We start from the raw sequence: 22,927 nt of genomic DNA, 5'->3' as shown, positions 1-22,927 counted from the left end.
GACCAGCTGCAAACAGCCATCATCCCCTCACCCAGGCTGGCCAGGCACCCCAGTGGGGACCCCCACCCTGATCCAGGACACCCTTCAGGGCAAACCAGCTGTCCCCACCCATGCACCAGGCCTCGATCCTATATAGTAAAAGGGTAATATGCCTCCCAGCACCGGGATCAGCGGAGCCGCGAGGCCTCCCGGCACCGGGATCAGCGTGACAGGGGACAGCGCCCAAACCCCCTGATCGCCCTGCGGCTCTGTGTAAGACAGGGGGTGGGGCCACAACCTCCCTATCTACCCTGCTGTGTCGTGAGAGGGGAAGTCGCCCCAACCCCCTGATCAGCCCTGCTCTGTGCCTGATAGGGGGAGCTCCCCAACCCCCTGATCGCCCTGCGGCTCTGTGTGTGACAGGGTGCGGCACCCCAACCCCCTGATCGGCCCTGCCTTGTGTGTGACTGGGGGCAGCGCCCCAACCCCCTGATCGGCCCTGCTCTGTGTGTGACGGGGTAGAGCCATAACCTCCCCATCGGCCCTGCCCTGAGTGTGAGAGTGGCGGCGCCCCAACCCCCTGATCGGCCCTGCTCTGTGGGTGATAGAGGGCAGCGCCCCAACCCCCACCCCACGGGCCCTGCTCTGTGTGTGATGGGGTAGAGCCATAACCTCCCCATTGGCCTTGCCCTGAGTGTGACAGTGGCGGCGCCCCAACCCCCTGATCGGCCCTGCTCTGTGGGTGATAAAGGGCGGCGCCCCAACCCCCTGATTGGCCCTGCTCTGTGCGTGACAGGGGGTGGCGCCACAACCTCCCCATTGACCCCGCCTTGAGTGTGACAGGGGACAGTGCCCCAACCCCCCAATTGGCCCTACCCTGAGCGTGACTGAGGGTGGCATCGCAACCTCCCAATCCGCCCTGCTCTGTGCATGACAGGGGGTGGCGCCCCAACTTCCCAATCGGTCCTGCTCTGAGCCCGACCAGGGGCTGCACCTAGGGTTTGGGCCTGCCCTCTGACACCCGGGAGCAGACCTAAGGCAGCAGGTCGTTATCTCCCGAGGGGTCCCAGACTGCGAGAGGGCACAGGTAGGGCTGAGGGACCCCTCCTCCCCCCCGAGTGCACAAATTTTTGTGCACCGGGCCTCTATTATATATATAAAAGCCTAAGCAACTGAGTGCACCGGGCCTCTAGTATATATATCAAAGCCTAAGCAACTGAATGACCAAACAACCAAATGACCAGTCAATCAGTTGCTATGACACACATTGACCACCATGGGACAGAAGCTCAATGCACAGAACTGGGCTTCCTCCTGTCTGGATTGGGCCTGCAGGGATCGGTCTCCCCCTGTCTGGATTGGGCCTGCAGGGATCGGTCTCCCCCCTGTCTGGATTCGGCCTGTGGGGATCGGGCCCAAACTGGCTATCCAACATCCCCCGAGGGGTCCCAGGTTGTGAGAGGGCACAGGCCAGGCCGAGGGACCCCACCAGTGCACAAATCTGCGCACCAGGCCTCTAGTCTAATATATATATATATGCCTAAGTGACCGTTCAACTCTTCAACCATTTGACCGGTAGCTATGATGCACACTGACCACCAGGGGGCAGATGCTCAATGCACAGGAATGGAAACATGGAACAGACTGATGAATCTCAGAGGGAAATGGGGAGGAAGGAGGAAGAGAAGAGATTAACCAAAGATCTTATATGCATACTAGAGGCCCTGGCCTGTAGGGTTCAGGCTGAATCTGTGCAGTGGGCCTCCAACATCCCCCGAGGGGTCTTGAATTGTGAGAGGGCACAGGCCAGGCTGAGGGACCCCGCTGGTGCACTAATCCGTTCACCAGGCTGCTAGTAAATTTATATTTTCAAAATTAATCCTTAAAAATGTCTTGTATCACAGATATTACATTATTACCCAATATAAGGGGTAATAATGTTTGAAGAGGAAACAAAGTCTAAGAAGTGATTTTCCAGTGATCAATTTGTTAGTATGAAATTGGCTCATATACCTAACAGTTTCTAAAAGAATGCTTATTTTTTTATATTCTCTGCTGTCTCTCTCCATCTCTGCTTTCTTTACTGCGCTATTTGATGGAGAAGGAGAACGACTGAGAAAATAGACTCAGTGCAGATGTTAGAAGTGCTCAGATTTGGGAAATAAATACAGAGTTTATTTGCTCTATGATATACACTTAGTCACATAACCACTTAATGATTTTCCAAAACATGCCAGCGCAGGTGTTAATTTGCCCGAGAGAGGGACTTGAAAGCCCACTTCACTCCGGCAGCCTGCTCGAGTTTTATTTTGGCAAGAGCAAAAATACCTATATTTGGGAGATGCTGGTATGTGAATTGAATCACCCCACTAATTGATTAAATGCAAAGTTGCACTAAATCACTCCACTCAAAGTGAGGTTGACTCATAAATGCTCCCAGAGGTAATTAGCAACGAAGCGCATCCAATCAACAGGAAAAACAATTCAGACTTGAGCAACGGTGGGTGGCAGGAAATCTGGAAGATCAGCATTAAAGGAACCCTTTGGGTAGCTCCATCTTACTCAAATTTCCAAGCATTAAGAGCGATAGCTCAAGCTTCAAACATCGCTTTGTGAAAATGATTACACATGGGCAGTGCTCCTGTGCAACAGAAGCCACATATTTAATTCCCATCATCTTTCAAGGCCTCGTTATGGTGCCTCCTCCCTCAAGGAGCCTTCCCTGGGTTATCCAGAGAGAAGAAATTACATACTCGGGACTTTACCCATACCCCACTGCAAGCCAATTCTATTCTCCTCCGCATTAGAGTGTCCGAGGGCATGCAGTGTCTGCCCTTCTAGACCCGAACCTCACTGAGGTCAAGATCTTCACTTTATTCACCTGTGTCTTACACAATATCTAGCTTAAAAGCCTAGCATGCCAACAGGTGCTAAAAATCTCAATATTCTCCTGGAAGTATCCCACATTAGCCTTTGTTCTATCTTGTCACATAAAACAAGTTACTTGAAAGATACTATCTAATTTTTTTCTCTTTAGAAAATCCTAAAATAGAACTCCTGAAAGGTGGAGGAAAATAATCAACACAAAGGATTTGCACTCATGCATATCCTAATTCGCTTTTAGAAATGAAACACCAATAGACAGACACATCCTCCCAACTACGTGACAGTAAGGCACTGTTAGTCAAGAAGTACTGCTCCAAACCCTCAGATCTTCTGGGTCCCAGTCAAGGCAAAGCAGAAGTATTCCAAAATGATTTTTAAAACTCTAATGCTGGGTTGGGGGAGGAATGGAGAAAAAAATCTCATGAACATGAACAACAGTATGGTGATTGTGAGGGAGGAGGAGAGGGGAGGAGGGTATTGTGAGGATAAATGGTGATGGATGGAGATTTGACTTGGAGTGTTAAACAGTACAGTTACATATGATTTAAAAAACTCTAATACTGGTATTTAGGATTTTTTTAGCTTACAGAAGATGGATACCAGTCTTAAACACAGCCATTCATTCTCCCTACCCCTGCCCCTAATCCCTAATACAACATAATTTGTTTCAGGCAAGAAAAAAATAAAAATCTTATTTAATTTTGTGCACTATACAAGGACAGCAATAACAAAGACAACCTTAAAATGCTGGCTACCCCAAAGTAAATCCTATCAAACTTTGGAGTTTGGGTTAGAGGAGTGTTTCCAGTTAAGTGAGCTTTCTACTTAAATTTATCAATATTATTAATAGGCTACTATTGAAACAAAGGGTTACACTCTCAATATATGTCAGCTCTGAGCTGGACTTACATAATGAAATATGAGAAGAAATAAAAATTAATGAAGGAAAGAATAATAAATTTGTTTGTTACACTTTATACTTTTCAAAGTGCTTTCTCATTCACTGTCATTTACTTATTGCAATCAGTCAGCATATTCTTCCCATTTCCGGATGAGAAAACTGATGCTTGTAGACATTAAAGAGACATGTCCACTGGCAACCCTAAGTACTCCTTCAAAGTATTTTCATTTACCCATTGATAAAAGGCAGCAATAATAGTACTTATCTTATATGGCTATAGTGAGGATGAAATAAAATAATACATATAAAAGGACTGAGCCCCAATCTTCTGCCCACTCTCCAAACCTCTGCATTCCCCACTATTTCAATCTATCTCTGCAGGTTAAAATCTGACATTACTAACACACTAGACCAGTGATGGCGAACCTTTAGAGCTCAGCGTGTCAGCATTTTGAAAAACCCTAACTTAACTCTGGTGCCGTTTCACATATAGAAATTTTTTGATATTTGCAACCATAGTAAAACAAAGACTTATATTTTTGATATTTATTTTATATATTTAAATGCCATTTAACAAAGAAAAATCAACCAAAAAAATGAGTTCGCGTGTCACCTCTGACACGCGTGTCATAGGTTCGCCATCACTGCACTAGACAGTTGATACCCCTAAGAGAAGTAGGCCAACGTTATAACCTATAACTTAAAAATGTATGGACTCACATTTAATGAGTTAGGGTTGGGATTAGTACTGTTGTAACACTTCATATGTATTAATTTATTTCACCCTCACTATAACCACATACAGTAGGTATTATTACTACCCCATTATCAATGAGTTAATGGTGGTAAAGAGCTTAGGTAGCTTGCTAGTTGTTATGACATATTAACATTGAAAGACAGGATTGTGTAGCCTGCACATATTAACTGAGTAGTGGTAAAACAATACAATCTGTGAGTTTCTCTGGACCTGTGCTGTCCAATATGGTAACCCCTAGCCACATATGTCAATTGAGCACCTGAAATATGACTCGTGTGGCTGAGGAAATAAATTTGAATTTGAATTAATTTGAATTTAAATGTAAAATGCATATTCAATGAGACAGCAGTTTTCAAGACACTGGATATGAGTCAATGAAGGGCAGTGATCTCTGAGAGACGGAAAACAAAAGAGATGAGCCTTACAATTACCCAAGCTTACCGCTCTGATAGAGTTCCCAGACTGTGGAATGGGGAGAAGGAAATGAGGTAGAGTCCAGTAATCTCCCTGAATTGAAGTGAGGAAGCTGAGAATCTGGGGAGACCAAGGCACCAAGATTTCACAGGACAGGATTCATAAGAGGAGACTGAAAGGGCGAGTCGTCTCGGGGCCTGACCACGCTGCTGGCGGCCTCGGGCACTGACTCCCCAGCCCACGGCGGGAGCCCGGCGCAGGCTGCCACCCGCCCGCCGCCCCCGGACCAGACCCACGCGGCAGCAGCGGCGGCGGGGCGGGGCGCGTGCCCTCGCCCGAGGAGATGGAGGAGGAGGCGATCGCCGACGCCCCCGGAACGAGACGGAGGACGTGGACTTACTGCCTGGGCTGGAACTGGTCGATCTACTGGACCCCCAGCAACCGGACTGGCCCCTGGAGCCCAGGCTCAGCTCGCCCTGGGGGGGGCTAGGACTGCGCCCTCCATCTTGCCCTGGGTCCTCCATTTTTGGGGCGGCTGCCATGTGCTCAGGAGAGTGCCTTCTTCCCCGAAGCCCAGGCCCCTGCTGGCCACGCCCAGGACAAGGGACGTGCGCACCATAGAGATGACCCGACTCGCGCCTGGCCAATCAGCGGGGCCCACAGTCCCCTCTCCTGCCCTCACTCCACCCCCCCTTTAAAACCCCCTGTCCCATCAGGCCTCTCTCTCTCCGCCACTGGAGCTTACCGTTGCATCGGTGAGTGTGGCAGGGGAGCCAAACCCGGGTTTGAAATAGATGACTCTTTGCTTTTGCATCGGACTGACTGGCTCCCTGGGGGTCTTGGGAACTTTGAAACTGGGCACAACAGAGACCCCAGCACAGAGAAGAAAAATATGGATCTTTCCCACAATCAGTATTCAGTGGAGTACTGCTAAGTGCATGCGTGTGAGAAAATGTCTCAAGAACAAAGAACCACCATCTAAAAGGTAACAGTGCGCAGTATATATTCAGGTCTGAGAACAGTACCTATTCCCACCAGTTAAACTTGAAATCTCATGATTTTGAGGGATTGGGTAGCGTATAGAAGGATGGAAAATAATTGGCTCTATTCTAGCTATTGGCATAGCATTGCCCTTGGTCATCTAAGAAATATTGAAAGTATGATCCAAAAAGATCAAATTGTTTTCCAGTAACTTAACTGTGTCCTAGAGCAAAAGCCAATAATATCTATAAGAATACAAAAATATCCAGCACCAATACACAGAGAGAAAGGAGAATGTTTTAACTGAACCAAGTATCACTGAGCTGTGGAACAACTTCAAGCAGCCTACGATATATGTAATTGGAGTTCCTAAAGAAGAAGGGGGGGCAAAAAAATTTGAAGATATAATGGCCAATTTGTTTTCTAACTTTGATGAGGCTTAAAAGATCACACACACAAGGAATATGATGAAAACCCACACCAAAATACATTATAATCAAATTGTTTAAGTCAGTGAAAAAGAGAAAGTCTTAAAAGCAGAGGGAAAAGTTGCATTACCTACAGAGGAACAAAGATAGGATGACAAAAAATTTCTCTTCAGAAACAACACAAGTGAGAAGACACTGGATCAACCTCTTCAAAGAATTGGGGAGGAAACTGACAACCCAGTATTCTATACCCAGCACAAATATATTTCAAAAATGAAAACAAAATAGACTTTGTTAGACATACAAAATCTGAAAGAATTTGTCACCAGTAGACTTGCACTCTAGTAAATGTTAAAGGAAGTCCTTCAGGCCAAATGAAAATGATACCAGATGAAAATGTGAATTAACATAATGGACTAAAGAACACAGAAAATGATAACTACATGAGCAATTATGTGACTGATTTGTTATTAGCTATAGCTGTTCAAATGATAATTGAGTTATTACATAAAAAGAACAACAATGTATGTAGTATGGGGTTTGTAACATAAGTAAAAATAAAGTGTATGCCAATGATAGAACGATGGTCAGGAAGAGAGAAGTAAACTATTAAAATGTTCTTATAATATAGATAAAGTTGTATACTATCACTTTAAGGTAGACATTGTTAATTTAAAGATATAAACTATAAGCTCTAAAGCAACTACTAAAATAATGAAACAGAAAGTTATACATAGCCCACCCGATGTGGCTCAGTGGTTCAGCATTGACCTATGAATCAGGAGTTCACAGTTGGATTCCCAGTCAGGTACATGCCTGGGTTGCGGGCTCGATCCCCAGTAGGGTGCATGCAGGAGGCAGCCAATCCATGAGTCTCTCTCATCACTGATGTTTCTTTCTCTCTCTCCCTCTCCCTTCCTCTCTGAAATTAAGAGGGGGAAAAAAGGTATATATTTTAAAAATTATTAATTTGTATACTTCAAATATGAACAATATATTATAAGTCAATTATACCTCAATAAAGCTACTTAATCTTTAAAATCTGATAATTAAGTATGTATGCAATAACATGGCAAATAAACTTTTCAAGCTTAAATTTTATTAAATCTAATATAGTGCAATTATTTCAGGTGAAAATTTTGCTTCCAAATTAACATACATTGTAAATATAATATATAAACTAGATGTTAAAGACTGTAAAAAATTGTAAAATATATATTAATAACTTTTGTGGCCATATTTGGACATGATAATATGTTTTATACACTGGGTTAAATAAAATTAATTATATAGGCCCACCCAGATAATTTAATTTAATTTCACCTGTTTATTTTTACTTATTTAACATAGTTACTAGAAAAATTAAAATTACAGGTACAGGTCACATTATATTTCTATTGGACTGTGCTATGCTGCAACGTAGAACTTATTTGGAATACCCTGGAAACATGATAGTGTTCATATTTCTGCCCAATAGTGGGTAACCATCCTATGGTAAACACAATTATGCACCTCAATAAAAAAAATGTCCACATCTTAATCCCAAGGAGCTATAAATGTTTACCCTTACTTGGGAACCAGGGTGGGGGCAGGGGAGAGACTTTGTAATGTAATTAAGCTGTAGATCTTGAGATGAGATTACCCTGAGTTATCTGTGTGGGTCCAGTATAATTGAAGCGTCCTTAGAAGGAAAGAAAAGGGGGCAGAAGAGTCAGTTCCAGAGACGACAATCTGACTACAGAAGCAGAGGTCAGACAGCCGTAGGCAGGAGCCAAGGAGTGTGGCAGCCTCAGGACGCTGGAAAAGGCAATCAACTGATTATCCTGTGGAGGCTCCAGAAGGGACGCAGCTCGGCCAACACCTCGATTTTACCCCCTACAGCCCACTTTAGACTTCTGACGCCCAGAACTGTAAGATAATAAGTATGCTTTGTTTTAAGCCACTAATTCGTGGTCATTTGTTATAGCAACAATAGGAAACTGATACAGATTTTGGTATCTGGAAGTGGCTCTGTGGAGTAATACGAGACGGAAACATTTTTGAAGACCAGGGTAGAAAAGCCTAACGGCCTTGAACATACTGTTAGTAGAAATCTGGGTGATCAGTGAGGACTCGGAATGAAGTACAGAGCGTGGCCTAAAAAAGAACCCCCCTATTTTCTTAGAGAACATCTAAGTCATTGTCTACAGGCTATTAGAAATATGAACATTAAACATAATGCTTATAAAAATAACACTGCCTGTGAGGGCTAAAAGGGAAATGAGGAACATATTACTGGGATTGGAAACTGGAAGACACAGGATCCTGGTTACATAGTGGCAAAAAACTTAGCCAAATTGTGTCCTGTTTTTATAAGGGAAGCAAAACTTATAGAAGATGAATTTGGACAATTGCCAGAGGGACTTCCAAGCAAAGTGCTGAAGGTGCCGCGTGGGTTCATCTGGCTGTTATAATGAGTTGAGACTTTTGGAGACATTAGGAGGCACCAGACATGAATTTAGGGGGACCAGAGGGCAGACTTTGTGATAAGCAAAATAATGATGCCCCAAAGACGTCCACATCCTCACATTGTGTTTCCTGCGTAGACCAATTCCAGCATGCCATAATTTCAAGAGTTTCATCAAAAGGTTGATGAAACTTGGGGACTCAACAGGGTTGAGTCACACATGTAGTCACCTATTGGGAATGGCTAAAGGCATTTCCCCAAACCTGAATAGTAAACTGATTGTGGCTGCCAGACAGCCACAAGGCTTCTTAATCTACATGTTATTGCCTCCTACTGGCCAAACACCTGAACAGCCGTAGGCTATTCCCCAAACTGACAATGCTTTGTACCCTTTGAAACCTTACCCTTTGAAGTGTATTATCTCCACCTTGCCTTAGGACAAATTGTGTTAATAAAAGCAAGAGTCCTAGACAAGGAGGGAGTCTTCAGTTCCTTTAGCTGAAGGTCCTCTGACCCCCAATGCCTTTCAAAATTATTATCTCGTCTCCGGACTTTATTAGTCTCTGGATTCCTATGTCATCTACGCGCAGTGCCTTTTCCAGATTGCTGAACCCTTCTTGATGCTGGGACATGAACCCCGGCAGTTTCCTTACATGGCCAAAAGGGACCTCAGCCTATGTGATTAAATTATCCTGAGCTGGAGAGATTATCCTGGTTTACCGTAACCAGGTAGGCACAATGTAATCACAACGGTCCTTACGAGGACCTCAGTCAAATTCTCATAAGGAAGTTACTCTTCCCACCAAAGCAGCCGAGATCCCATCCCTGTGGCTGGAGCCTGGTAGGTATCCCAGAGGCAGTTTCCAAAGCCGAGAACACAACAATTAGAGAGCAGAGTTCTAGCCCACGACGCCCACACTTGTGGGATAAATAAATGAGTGAATAGTGAGGAAAGCAGGCAAATATCCTCTTATAGAGCTCACTGGACAGAAGACATTTCTTCTTCATTTCGTAGTTAACTGCATTATGATAAGAAGTTTTAATTCAACTCCAAATGTCTATGTGCCACGCCGAATACAGGCCCTGGAGATGAAGGGGGAACTGGAGAGGCACGACCTCTGCCCTCACAAAGCTCACAGACAGGCCCGGCTCCCACAGAAACCCTGTGGACCGAGTGTCAGCAACTGCCCTGGCGAAGAATGTCAAGGTCACGAAACAACACCTGCGCAGATCCACAACGAAGAGGAAAGGATTCGTCTGTATTCTCTTCACCACACTCAGCGTACCTCCTTCAATTCCTCAGTAAGACTAAGTGGAAATGAAATACCTGTCATCTTCTCTTTTTTTAATTTTTTTCTTTATTGATTAAGGTATTACATATGTGTCCTTATCACCCCATTGCCACCACCTCCCACTCATGCCCTCGCCACACCCCGCCCCCCCGCCATGTCTGTGTCCACTGGTTAGGCATATATGCATGCATACAAGTCCTTTGGCTGCTCTCTCCCCCTTACCCCCACCCTCCCCTACCTTCCCTCTGAGGTTTGATGGTCTGATCGATGGTTCTCTGTCTCTGGATCTGTTTTTGTTCATCAGTTTATGTTGTTCATTATATTCCATAAATGAGTGAGACCATGCGATATTTATCTTTCTGTGACTGGCTTATTTCACTTAGCATAATACTCCCCAGTTCCATCCATGCTGTTGCAAAAGGCAAGAGTTCCTTTTTTTTTTTTTAACCTCAGCATAGTATTCCACTGTGTAGATGTACCACAGTTTTTTATTCCACTCATCTGCTGATGGGCACTTAGACTGTTTCCAAATCTTTCTAGGAATATATCCCAAGAAACTAGAAACACCAATCAGAAAGGATATATGCACCTGTCATCTTCTTATGTGTCATCACGTAATAACTGAACGCTTAGCTATCTGCACAGTAAATATGTAAATCTCACCCCATCATGCCGGCTCAGTCACGCTAAAACAATCCTTTTGTTATCTTCACAAAAGGCTCAGAAAACATAAAAACACCCTGGCAGGCATTTTCACAGAGGAATATCCAGGCTGCCCGATCGGGTCACTCCCTGCTCCAGCCTCCACAAAGCCCCGCCCCCCCACCACCACCCCACCACCCCCTACCCCCCACCCCCAGCTCTGAGAGTAAAGTACAAAACCACTAACCTGGCCTCCAGGCTGGAGTAATATTTACAACAGTCAATAACAAAATCATCCCCACCCGCCTATCAGAATGACACTGCGCCTATCAATCATCCCCACACCCATGGCTATCAGCTAAATACCAGTTCTGCCCACAGGGCCCAGTGCGACCCCAGCCCCTGCCTACCTCTCCAGCCACTCACCACCCTCAGCCCTGCTACTCGGCTTTCTGCCTTGAGACCTTCACACATACTAGTTTCTCTCCCACAGTGCTCTGAGCCCCACCCCTTCCTACACCAGGTCTTCTATTCATTTTTCAAGGGACATAGCACTTTTTGAGGATACCTTTCCCTGACCACTACCCTCTCCCCACGCCAGTTAAACTAAGTCTGACTGCCACTCTTACTTGACAGTCTCTACATCCCTTCACTGTTAAGTATAAACCACTGGAATTCAAGAATCCCTGTGTAATGACTGTTTTCCTCACTCTGTTTAGAGCAGGGGCTGTACCTCGCCTATGACTCTTGCTGGTAACCCTATTAGCATGTTGCCTGGTTCGCAGTAGGAGTCCTATAATAATAGCGAGTACTTACTGAGGGGTTCCTACGTGCCAGCACTGTTTTAACCACTTCGCTTGATTCGCTTCTTGCAACAGCCTCACGATTCTTTCAGATGAGGACACAAGCAGAGTCAGGCTAAGTAACTGCCCCAAATCTCCAAGCCTGTAAGTGGAAGGCTAGGAATCTGATCCCAGGCAGTCAAGCTCTGGAGACCATGCATTTAAGAAGCGCATGATACTGCCTTTGAATGCTTGTGGGATGATTTAGTGAACTGCAGTCAGATGTAGTGGGCATAACCAACTACACAGCACCCCCAAGAGAACGGAGCCATGAAACACCCTCTGTGCTCATGATCTGTCCATTGGATGGGAGATGCGGGAATAGGTGTAGTTGTAGGTAAATATGCAGATAATAAAGAAAAATATGGCTGGCAATGGCTTTCAAGGACTTTGCAGATTCATTCCACTTTACATCCTCACCAAAATCCCCAGAGAGCCCAGCTGCTGTGGCTCAGTGGTTAAGCGTCACCCCATGAACCAGGTCAAGGGCACATGCCTGGGTTGCGGGCTCGATCCCCAGTGAGGGGCATGCAAGAGGCAACTGATCAATGATCCTCTCTCATCATTGATGTTTCTATCTCTCTCTTCTTCTCCCTTCCTCTCTCTGAAACCAATAAAAACATTTTTTAAATCCCCAAAGAAATTTTTCACTGCAAACCAACTATTTCACCACCATGTCCTGTAGTGCCCCCTCGCACCATCAGAACACCCCTGGGATATCTTGAACACCCTCAGCATTTCTGAGCATTCCTTATGACAATAACACAAGAGACACAGATGATCTTCCAACAAGTACACGCCAGGTGAGCACCCCCTAGGCGGCCCTCTTCCCCACACTGCCCTGTGCCAAGGAAAAAGCGCCTTTACCTTGAAATAAAAATGCTTTGCTGGCATTGTGCAGTCCGGACACCTGCGTGACGCCCAGGGTAGTGTTCACGAGGTCAAGTTCAGTGATAATATCCATCTGAAGGTCGGGATCCATCCCAGAGCCCAGCACTGAAAAAGAAACAAAGAGCTGTCTTGACTTGAAATGCAGACGGCTGCAGAAACGTGGAACAGAAATCAGAGAAGCCAGGAGTGGCCGGGAATATGAGGAAGCCATGATGGTGCTTGGGGTGCTCTTGCTGGGCGGAAAAGAAGGCACCTCTGCTCCATTATCCCCCTGACATTATGGTTTCTTGGTCCCTTTTCCCACCCAAACCCCCATTTGTTAAAGACTGATAATCCCTTCTCCTAAACCCTAAGGGCCTAATATAGTTCAGATTCACAATGTATCATACATTAGAAAGGTAATATAATGCTACATGTTATGTAACATCTTCAGCAAAACCTGAATCAGTACCCCATAATCAAAAACAGTATTTCTGGAGCAAAAAGTGTGACATTTTCCTCTAATTGGCTAAATAAAGACTATAAATAGCCTCATGTCCATTGAGGTCAAGTTTCACCACCAAATGAGCACAGCTCAGGGTAGGTTTTGCTGTCAGGTGAGTTATGGAGAAACACTGGGATTCTTTTGTTTTTAATATATTTTTATTGATTTCAGAGAGGAAGGGAGAGGGGGAGAGATAGATAGAAACATCAATGATGAAAAAGAATCATTGATCGGCTGCCTCCTGCACGCCCCCACACTGGAGATCGAGCCTGCAACCCGGGCATGTGCCCTTGACTGATTAGAACCCAGGACCCTTCAGTCCACAGGTCGATGCTCTATCCACTGAGCAAACCGGCTAGGGTGAAACTTTGGGTTTTTGAGCTTTTTCAGATCTAGGGTCTGTGGATACAGAATTGCAGCCCTAAGAATCGTGGCCTCAGAGACAGATACAGCAGCGAAATCTGACGCCCTGTCACCAGTGAAAGCTCAGCAGAGCGAGCCCTATTCATCGGGCTCAACCACCTGTGTAAAGAGGGCAATGGAGAGAGATCTGTCCCTGGCGGAGAAGCAGGGCAGAGGGACTGGCCAAAAAAGAGGATCCCTGGGACAACAAACATACAACCCCCTCCAGGGGACTCCTGACTGGCAGGTTAGACACTGACTACTGTTGGAGAACTTCAGTGCACAGAAACATGGCCCTGAGTCCCCTATTGCCCCAGCTAAGAAATGGCAAATCTCTAAGGCTTTCTCAGAGCCACCCCTACCATCATCCCCCTCCCCCGGGGGAGGGCAGTTCTGCAGAATGATACACGCATGGCTGCCAAGTGACTCCCAATTATATACATGAATAAGGCCACATTAATACATTAATAAAGTCACTCGAAGGGACTGTGTTTAAGACATTCATAAAGGCTGTGTCTGTCTACGCTTAGCATCTCAATAGTGCGATTCTCCTTCCACAGTTGGGAATATTTTAATCAGCAGCAGCTGTCAACTTTTGTCTTAATGGTAATGCAGTCGCTGAGGCAAGATTTGGAGAGCCTGAGCCCCATGTGTCCCAGAGAGCCTCAGTGGATGTTCCTGGGGACAGCATGAGCCATTACAGCCTCGTCTGTCCTCCCTCCCTCAGCCCGTGCCCCACAGATCTGGGGAGGAAATCTACCCTCTTTGCTCTTCCCATGAGCAGCAATCAGGGCTTCTGTCAACAGAAGGTGGGTCAGCGAAGGGCCTCTGGAGCTAAAGCCTGTCACGGCCAAAGCAGACCAAGGGTTAAGTTAAAGGCACAGTGCATATAACTGCCTGCTCAGCTTGTGTCAGGCTTCCCCTTGTCCTCTGCCCTGAAGATTAAAGGTTTCCCCTTGGCAATGCAGCAGATATAAGACCAGTCTACCCAGAGACCCCTCTTCCATCCATCCATTCATTCCGCATTCATTCATTCATTCAATACTTTTTCAACAGGTGTTACTGGGGCTTACTGTGTAACACACACATTGCTAGGCCCTGGCGATGCCCTCACTGAGCGTGCATTCCTGGGGCAGAGGGTGAGGAGCGGGCAAGAAAGAAAGAAGATAATCTGAGGTAGCAGTAAATGCTAGCAGAAAGCAAAACAGAGTAATGAAAGAGAAAGCAATTTGCATGGGGCTTCAGAAAGGATGGTCAGGGAAGGCTCTTCTGAGCTGAAACTAAATGATGAGAAGGAACCGGTGATGGGAAACCTGGGGGGCAAGCTCTCCAGGTTGAGAGAACAGCAAGTGCAAATGGAACAAAGCCGGCATGTTCAAGGACCAGAGAAAAGCCTCGTGTGGCTGGAGAGGAGTGGGATGGTGGAGGGAAGAGTGGTAGAAAATGAGGCCGAAAATAGGACCTGCCTTGTGAGCCCTGCAATGGGGTGTCATTGGAGAGCTTTAAGGGGCAGAGGAGTGGTATATGCTGATTTACAGTATGGTCTCATTAAGTGTCCATCCTGCCTGTCTGAACCTGCTCATCCCTCACCAGACTCAATTCCCAAAGACTGACTGAGTACCTACTGTGTGCAAAGAAGCACTGAGCTAAATGGGTGTCTACCCTCCACCCAGAAAGGGTTGTGGAGACAACACTAAACTGAGAGCAGCATGGGCCTCCTGTTGAGAGTGGTGATGCTTTTCTCCAAGTGAGCTGTTAGCAGCAGTTCTGTAAGCGCCTTGAAAAGGCCGGAAAGGAGCTAATATTTCAGTTTGACCTATCGTGTTCCACACCTATATGGCAGCAATTAAATCAAGAGTGATCTCAGCGGACCTCCATGCTGGTCTTCCTCTGGACAGGAGTTTGGAATGGATCCTTAGCAGGACATGAGAAGAAGGACGCATCCCTGTAGCCCTAGCGCCTTGCCCAGGGCCTGACATGGCAGGCCCTGAATTTAGGACCCAATTAATTAACTGATAAGCTGATGCACGATCACCGCTCTGGATGCAATGACCTCAGAGAAATATGCGTATCTGGGGAAACCACGGGAGGACGGGATGGCATTCGGGCCAAGGAAACTTTCTAAAAGGGCCGTGGTTGACTAAATTATTGGCTTCAAATCTCTACCCCTCCCCTATTCACAGCCTTAGCTGTGTGGCTTTGCTGTTCCCTCCACTAGGGTGGGAGTGAAGTCCCCACCCTTTGACTTTGAGCCTGGCCGTGTGGCTTGCAGGGTCACTGGGAAGCTAGCGATGTCACACAGCGGAGGCGTGAGTGTTCTCCTGTGCCTCTGCGCAAAGATGAGAGCACGTGGCCCTGCTGGTCCCCTGGCCCAGAGAGACCGAGGCAGCAGGGGCAGACACCCTTCCTGAGTCTGAAACCACGCCCAGCCAAAGCTGGCCTAGATCAGCCAACAGCACACCAACCTACAGACACGTGAACCAAATTAAATGCTTTAGGCCACTGGGTCTTTGGTAGCTTGTTATGCACATGATTGTGGTGACAGACGGCATGCAGGGACTAACGACCCACCATTTTGGTCATCCTTACGATGCCCAAATCTCTGAGACTAGGAGCCCTGCTGCTGGACAAGCCCAAGAGGCACCCAAACCAATTCTGTGAAACTGACAGAAGACCCCAGTGGGTGCCCGTGGATCCCTGTCCCCAAATGAGAACACAGCACCCTCAGCCCAGTAAGTGTTGTGGCGACAACACTAAACGTGTCAACCCTATCTCATCCCCCTACTAACTCTGTGCCCTTGGAAAAAATCCCTTCGCCTCTCAGAGCCTCAGTTCCCTCCTCCATAAAATGGGATGATCACACCTGCCTCCCAGCCTCGTAGGTTTCCGTGATAACTACGTGAACACTCCCAGCACCTCTGGCACGTGCTGCATGTGTCTTTCATAAGCCCAGCTCTGCAGGCCTTTCCAGCTCCCTGGACCCACACTCCATGGACACGTCCAAAAGGTGCAGGTGGCCCCTTCCTCCCAACCCCTCCACTTGCCTAGCGACCTAGGAAGGCTCTCGCTCTGGCTTCACTTTGTAAAATCTATACATCAAACCTATATTCCCTCCTCCCCTACAGCCTTTAAGTGAAGGAGCTTCCCTGGCTTAAGATAATTCCATTGCTCTTGCCATGAAAACACCCCACAAAAACAGAACAAGAGAAATCAGTAAAGCTCCCAGATACGGTTCTCTTCTCTTCCTTTAATTGGTCCCCCTCAGGATGGAAATGCCTCGTGCCGACAGCAGCATGTGTAAAAGGCAGCCCTTTGCACACTGCCTGAGAAATCAGAAAATGTATTAATGAGATAGCATTTGCAAGGCCTCTCCTGGACCTGGCGTAGCCTGAGTGTGGGTCCCATGAAAAATAATTCTACTTTAATGTTTCTGCGTCTTGTCCGAGCATGGAGCTGCTGCCCTTTTCCAAGGAAACTCTATTAAAGTTTTCCACTTTGGCTGTAAGTGCTCTACAAATGGCTGAAGCTAAGAATTGGCATTAAGCAGGATAAAAAAAACCTTCTGTGGGAGAAACACGTTTTAAAAGCTGGAAGGCAGAGTGTCAATGTCTCAGAGGCACTTGGGGCCCGGCTCTGGGATTCAGGACGTCCCCCCTAACCTCCCTAATCTCCCAGGACACCTGCTGCTGCTATTGGCCCAGCCCCAGCCCTGCCCAGGGAGTACTCAGGGTCAGAACCTACTCAGTCCACTTCCAGGGTAACAGGCCTAAACTCCCAAGCAAATCCTCCTGGGTCTGGCTCACTTCAAATCTAATCTGGCTCATTGTCCATGATGGCAGCTGTTCTCCCCTGGTCCACGCGGAGGGATATGATACTGCAGAGACGCTCCAAGACCTCCCTTTACAGCAGGATCTCACAACCACCTGATAGAACGCGGGTCCCCGGACTCCTACAGAAGTCGTTAATACCCCCAAAGGCAATATTCTTACAGAATATGCTCTAGGCCGGTTCCAATCAGCCAATATTTCACATGCTCACTGGAGGCTGAGGGCTCTGTCCACAGCTCCATTCAGCTCATAGTTCATCAGCAGCATAGGTGTTTCAGGAAGGAATCTCTCCTTTCCGGCCGGCGGCCCCTGGTCCACCTCCGCCCCCTGCCTGGCAACTAAAACACGCTGGAAAGCCAAGGGGGAGCAATCACGGAGTTGATGTCATTCACACTTGCAAGCCATTGGAGGAAACTCGTGGACATGATGTGGTATTAGTGCTATGATTTTAGCCTTTGAATTCTTCATTATTAATAATGTACCTGGAAGTCCCAGAATTCGCTTTCACCCGCAAAACACTGGAGAACAGCACCTCCTACCCTGACTCCACTTTACTCTGTAAAACAAGTTCTCTGAACAATGGGCAGTTCCAGCAGCTTCCGGGGACACCTATCATGACATTTTCTCCTGTGTAACTGCGACTGCACTGCAGCGCTGCTTTTAATTAAAATGTGCTTGATATCATCTACTCATTTCCATTAAAAGGCAGGGACATCTGAGCAGCTCCCTAAATGGCCCACATGTTTATTTCATCTTGGACTGTTAACAGCCCAGACAACAATTGTCCCACTTGACAAATAAACTTCCCAGGCGCCTGTTTGGATCCTGATAAAGTAATCACAAGCCAGCCTCTGCTACCTCGGAGGATGGATGTGTGAAGCAGAATTGATGGTCAGGGCAAAATCAAAGAGGCTGCCCCCAGAAAGCTGCTAAGCAAACCCCCTCAAGCAACAATAAGTTCTAGTGAAAGAATTGAGATCTAATTTCCTTCCCTCCCCCTCCCCGCCCGCTTCTCTGATTCTTCAGATGATTTTTGCAGAAGACGTGGCCTCTGGTGTTGGAGTGGTGCCAAGTGCCACTGGAAGCCAGGCTCCCTCAGCAACTGCCATGACCACAGGAGCAGACCCTGCCATGCTCCCCTGCCTCTGCACAGCTGTGCCCTCTGCCTGGAATGCTTTTCCCACTTTGTCGACCTGCCCCTACAGAGCCTACAAGACCACTCTCAATTGTCACCTCCTTATTACAGCCTTCCCTGACCACCAACCACCCCTCCCCAGAATCCATTCCTACGCTCCCTCCTCTGTATTTCCTCAAGACAAACTTATACTCCCACCACCTTCCTAGCCTCCTCCATCAAACTGTAGAATAAGAATAAAATACTTTGGGGGGATGAGAGGATAAAGGGAGTCAAACATATAGTGATGGAAGAAGGCTAGGCTTTGGGTGGTGCAATATACAGACAATGCAATATACAGATCATGTATTGTAGAATTGATACCTATATGATGTTAACCAATGTTACCCCAATAAATTTATTTTTTTAAAGCTTTCCAGTTTCTATTTGGATTCTCAGCTAAATTGTAAGTTCCTGAAAGTCCAGGACCAAGTTGTTTCCTCTTCCAGTGGTTCTCAACCTTCTGGCCCTTTAAATACAGTTCCTCATGTTGTGATCCAACCATAAAATTATTTTCGTTGCTACTTCATAACTGTAATGTTGCTACTGTTATGAATCGTCATGTAAATATCTGATATGCAGGATGGTCTTAGGCGACCCCTGTGAAAGGGTCGTTCAACCGCCAAAGGGGTCGCGACCCACAGGTTGAGAACCACCGAAGCAATCCTGGCGGCCAGCAAGACACTCAACTGTTTCGGGAATGAGTAATCTTCCCTACAACAGAATGTTTACAAGATGTGAAGGAGTTGGTGTGAGGAAGGGGGGAAGACCTGGTCTGAAAGATCTAACCCCTGCCCTAGCTGGTTTGTCTCAATGGATAGAGTGTCAGCCTGCGGGCTGAAGGGTCCCAGGTTTGATTCTCGCCAACGGCACATGCCTGGGTTGTGGGCTCGACCCCCAGTAGGGGGCGTGCAGCAGGCAGCCAATCAATGAATCTCTCTCATCATTGATGTTTCTATCTCTCCCTCTCCCGTCCTCTCTAAAATCAATAAAATATATTTTTTTTAAATAAGATCTAACCCTGGAGGCACAGTCCACCTCCCAAAGGAGGCACTTTTTGCAGACTTTTCGAAGGAGTAATGAGAACAAAGGAGTTAGGCATGTTCGGCGGGGATGTGCACCTGTGGATGTGAAATGAGCGGTGGGTGCCCGCCCCCGCCTGGTTCCTCCCAGGGGCTCCTCTGTAAGATGCCCAGCAGCACCAGGTTCTCTGCGCCCAGGGCTGGGATCCCACACTCTGCACTAGCCTCTGCGGTCCGGATCTTTCAGGGGCGCATTTCTCCCAGTTTGTTGCGGATTTTTTTTTTTTAGACGAACGCAGCCTGATGGGGCCTGAACTCAACAAGCAGCTATTCTAGGCGAGATCGAGCCTTGGCGCCTCCGAAGCCTGGGGCCAGCGGATGCAGACAGGAAAGGGATGGAAACTGCCTGTCCGCGAATAAGTCCACACACGACTCTTCGGTTAAGCAAAAGGGAACCTGCTGCCGGGTCTGTCCTGGCAAGAAGAGCCGGCGGGAATCTCCTAGACGCCCAACTCCAGTCTCCCCGGGAGGGCGAGCTGACTGCCAGAGGGGGGCGCCGGGGGGCAGGAGGAGGGAACTTTTGAGCCAACCAAGACCAGGCCCCTCTCCCAGCCCCTCCGGATAAACTTGCGGTCTAGCCTGGGAAGCAGGCCATGCCTCCAGGGGAGGGGACGAAGAGCGGTACAAGAGGAAAAGATGAACGGACAGGGAATGGCTCCCCACCAGTTCTGGGGCGCAAAATCGGCAGCGCGTACCCAGGTCGGCTGGGGTGGGAATAAACACTCGCCACACAGACACACACACACACACACACACTCACCCGAGAGCCCTAATTTAGCCAATTTCCTACTCCATCCTACCCCATCCCCATCTTTCCACACCTACTAGCCTCTGGGAGAAGGCGGCTGCCAGCCGGTCTCCAAACCCCAGGGGGGCCGAGTGGAAGCTGAAGGATGGAGGTGCCCTTCGAGTCCTCACAACTACGTGTCTGGAGGCAGAACGAAGTAAGGACTTCAGAAAATTACGCCAATTAGCCTAGCTCCCACCCCACCCCTCCACAACCTCCAACCGCAATTACAGCGAAGGGAAAGCTGGTGTGGAGCCTGAGAACATCGCCCCGATTGTCCCCGCCGCTCCAAATCCCCAAGAATCGTACGTCCAGCACTTGGGCACAGGGGCAGGGGGAGGGCGGGGTAAAAGGCTCCTGAAGTTCCCCGGGGGAGAGCGAGGAGGGGGGCAGAGGAGAGCGCGGAAACGCGGGTTCACACGCAGCCCGCAGCCCGGGCCGCGCCCTCCGGGGCCCCCGCAGCGCCCGCCGGCCGGAAGCGCTCCCTCTGCGGGTGCGACTCCCGGGGCTGCCCCTTCTCGGCCGGCGGGCGCAGATAGAGTGGTTTCCAGCGCACCTTCCAAGTTCTGGGGTGCGGGCTCGCGGGCCGGCCCTGCGGTGGGTTTCCATCCGGAAGCCGGTTCCCAGCAGCAGAAGGGTGCGCTCCCGCGGCCGCGCCCCTCGCTCCGGCGTCCGCGAGGCTGCGTCCCCCTGGAAAGGGGCGCTCCTCAGGGGCATCTTCCAACATGGGGGTCCCACTTCCCGCCCCTCCACCTGGCGCAGGACAGCGAGGTCTGAGGGACCTGTCCATGCTGCACCGCCCTGACCCGGAGCAGCGCGGGGGTCGGCTCCAGGTCTCCCGGCGCTCGTGTGGGCGCGGGGCACAGCGGAGGGGCTCCCCCCCTTTGCCTGTATTCTTGCGAGCGCCCAGCCGTTCTTACCTGTCCTGGCGGTGCACACACAGAACCACACAACTAAGATCACATCCATCGGCATCGCTCCCGAGGGTCCCCGAAACCGGGCGTGCGGAAGGCAGGAGAAAAGCGCCTGCATCCCGAGGCGCGCAGGGCTCGGAGCGGCCAAACTTGCTAGCGGGCGGCGGGGGAGGTGGCTCGGCTGCGCCGGGTGCTGCGCTCGGGGATCGCGCCCAGGAAGGCGGCCCCGGCCGCCCCGCCCCCAGACCGCCCCCCCACGGCGGGCGGCGACGGTGCGGGGCTCCGACAGTCCCCGCTGCGGCTGCGCCCGCCTCGGAGCCGGCTCGGCCACTCCGGCAGGTTGCCCTCCGCGCGGGGATCGGGCTGTCCTCCTGCGCCCGCTCAGCTGCAGGCGCAGCCGCCGCTGCTCCCGGGAGCCCGGGCGCCGGAGTCCCAGGACCTGCGGCCCAAGGGGAGGCGGGAGGCGCCTGGCGCCCTCGGTTTCACAGGCTCCAGCCCAGGCGAGCTGGCCTCGCCGCCGTCGCCGCCTCCGTCTCGGCGCTGCGGTGGGGGCTCCCGAAGTTGCCACAGATCATCCCGGCCGAGAAGAACCGCGGAGCCCTCGCGCGTGGGCTTTTCTCCGGGCAGAACCCTGACGGAGCAGGTGCCACGGAGCGCGCCCAGCGCCTCCCGGGAAACAATTAGTCGGGATTCGCTCCGGCAACTGGGTGGGGAGAGGCGCGTCGGGACCTGCGCGGGAGGATGGCTGAGTCTTGGCTCCCCACGTGCACCTCCCTGTCTGTTCTCTCCCCGGGCCTTCAGACCCGGCGCACGTGAGGGAGGCAGGGGGAGGGGTGGGGTGGGGGGAGAGGGCGCTGTGGCAGCGGGTGTAGAAAACAGGTTCCGGAGCCCGAGCGAGCTGCGGATGGGGTCTGGGGAACCTCTCTGCAAGCCTTCCGGTTCTGCAGGGCAAATGCTGCCACATAGGGGAAATTCCTAATCATTTTATTTCCCTTGGATGCCTTTCTGGGTGGTTTTGTCAAAAGCTCTCTTCTGCGTTCATAGTCCCATTTCGGGCCTTTCCACGGTTTCTCCAGGACCCTTCCCCACCCACCCCCATCCCAACCCCATTCTCTTAAGAGAAAAGCTGGGCTTTGTGTTCTACGCGTGCTTGCAGGGAGAGAAGTCCCCCTCCCTCTCTGTGACCCCCCTCCAGACCCCGGCCTTCTCAGCACAGATCTCCGGGTTGTCTCACTTCCATCCAGGAATGCTATTTATAACTAGATGCAAAGTCATGAAATCAGATGGTGGAACCTCTGGTTTATAGCAAAGGAGCCCCGCAGGCTGTGACGCCCCCCCGTGTGCCCACACTCTCTCTCTGAGAGCCCACAGCGCCCCTTCCATACACTCAACAGGGGTCCCAAAGGAGAAGAGGGGAACTTCCTGGAACAGCCCTGGCTCAGGTCCTGGGAGCCAAAGTTCCAGAACCCACTTCCCTGATAAGGATCGTCTGCCCTTGTCACCTCGTGCAGCCCCTCTCACCTCCCATAGTCCTAACCCCAGGAGTCCCCACTGGAAGCCATCAACGGGCTAGCACTGCTTATTAGGAGAGAGCACTTTACCTGCTTGTTCTGGTCTCTGCCCTATTTTTCTGGATATTTCTGTGTGCAAGCTACTGTCCCACTTGGCCCTTTCCAGTGTGGTCCTGGGGACGATGAGAGAGAATGAGAACAAGCAGGTCAATTCCAGCTCAGGCAGCCGAGGTCGAAAGAAGGAAACAGACCAAGAAGCAGGCTGCCCACTCCAGAAGCTGAGCTGA

General features: G+C 49.3%; 1 protein-coding gene across 2 annotated transcripts in view; it reads right to left on the bottom strand.

Annotated features, from left to right (window-relative positions):
- The window catches only part of NELL1 (neural EGFL like 1), a 705,206-nt gene extending 683,357 nt beyond the window's left edge, over positions 1-21,849 (bottom strand). For both annotated transcript variants that reach the window (XM_059709145.1, XM_059709146.1), the window contains exons 1-2: positions 21,136-21,849; positions 12,436-12,564 (exon numbers count right to left, since the gene is read on the bottom strand). In XM_059709145.1, coding sequence (XP_059565128.1) covers positions 12,436-12,564; positions 21,136-21,247 — 241 coding nt within the window. In that variant the 5' untranslated portion in view covers positions 21,248-21,849. The remainder of the gene's footprint in view (positions 1-12,435; positions 12,565-21,135) is intronic.
- Positions 21,850-22,927: the final 1,078 nt, after the last annotated feature.

Source organism: Myotis daubentonii, chromosome 9 (genome assembly GCF_963259705.1).
Source record: "Myotis daubentonii chromosome 9, mMyoDau2.1, whole genome shotgun sequence".
In the NCBI taxonomy this organism is placed as follows: Eukaryota; Metazoa; Chordata; class Mammalia; order Chiroptera; family Vespertilionidae; genus Myotis; species Myotis daubentonii.
Note: the sequence above shows the minus strand (reverse complement) of the source record. Positions and strands in the feature narration are given on the sequence as shown.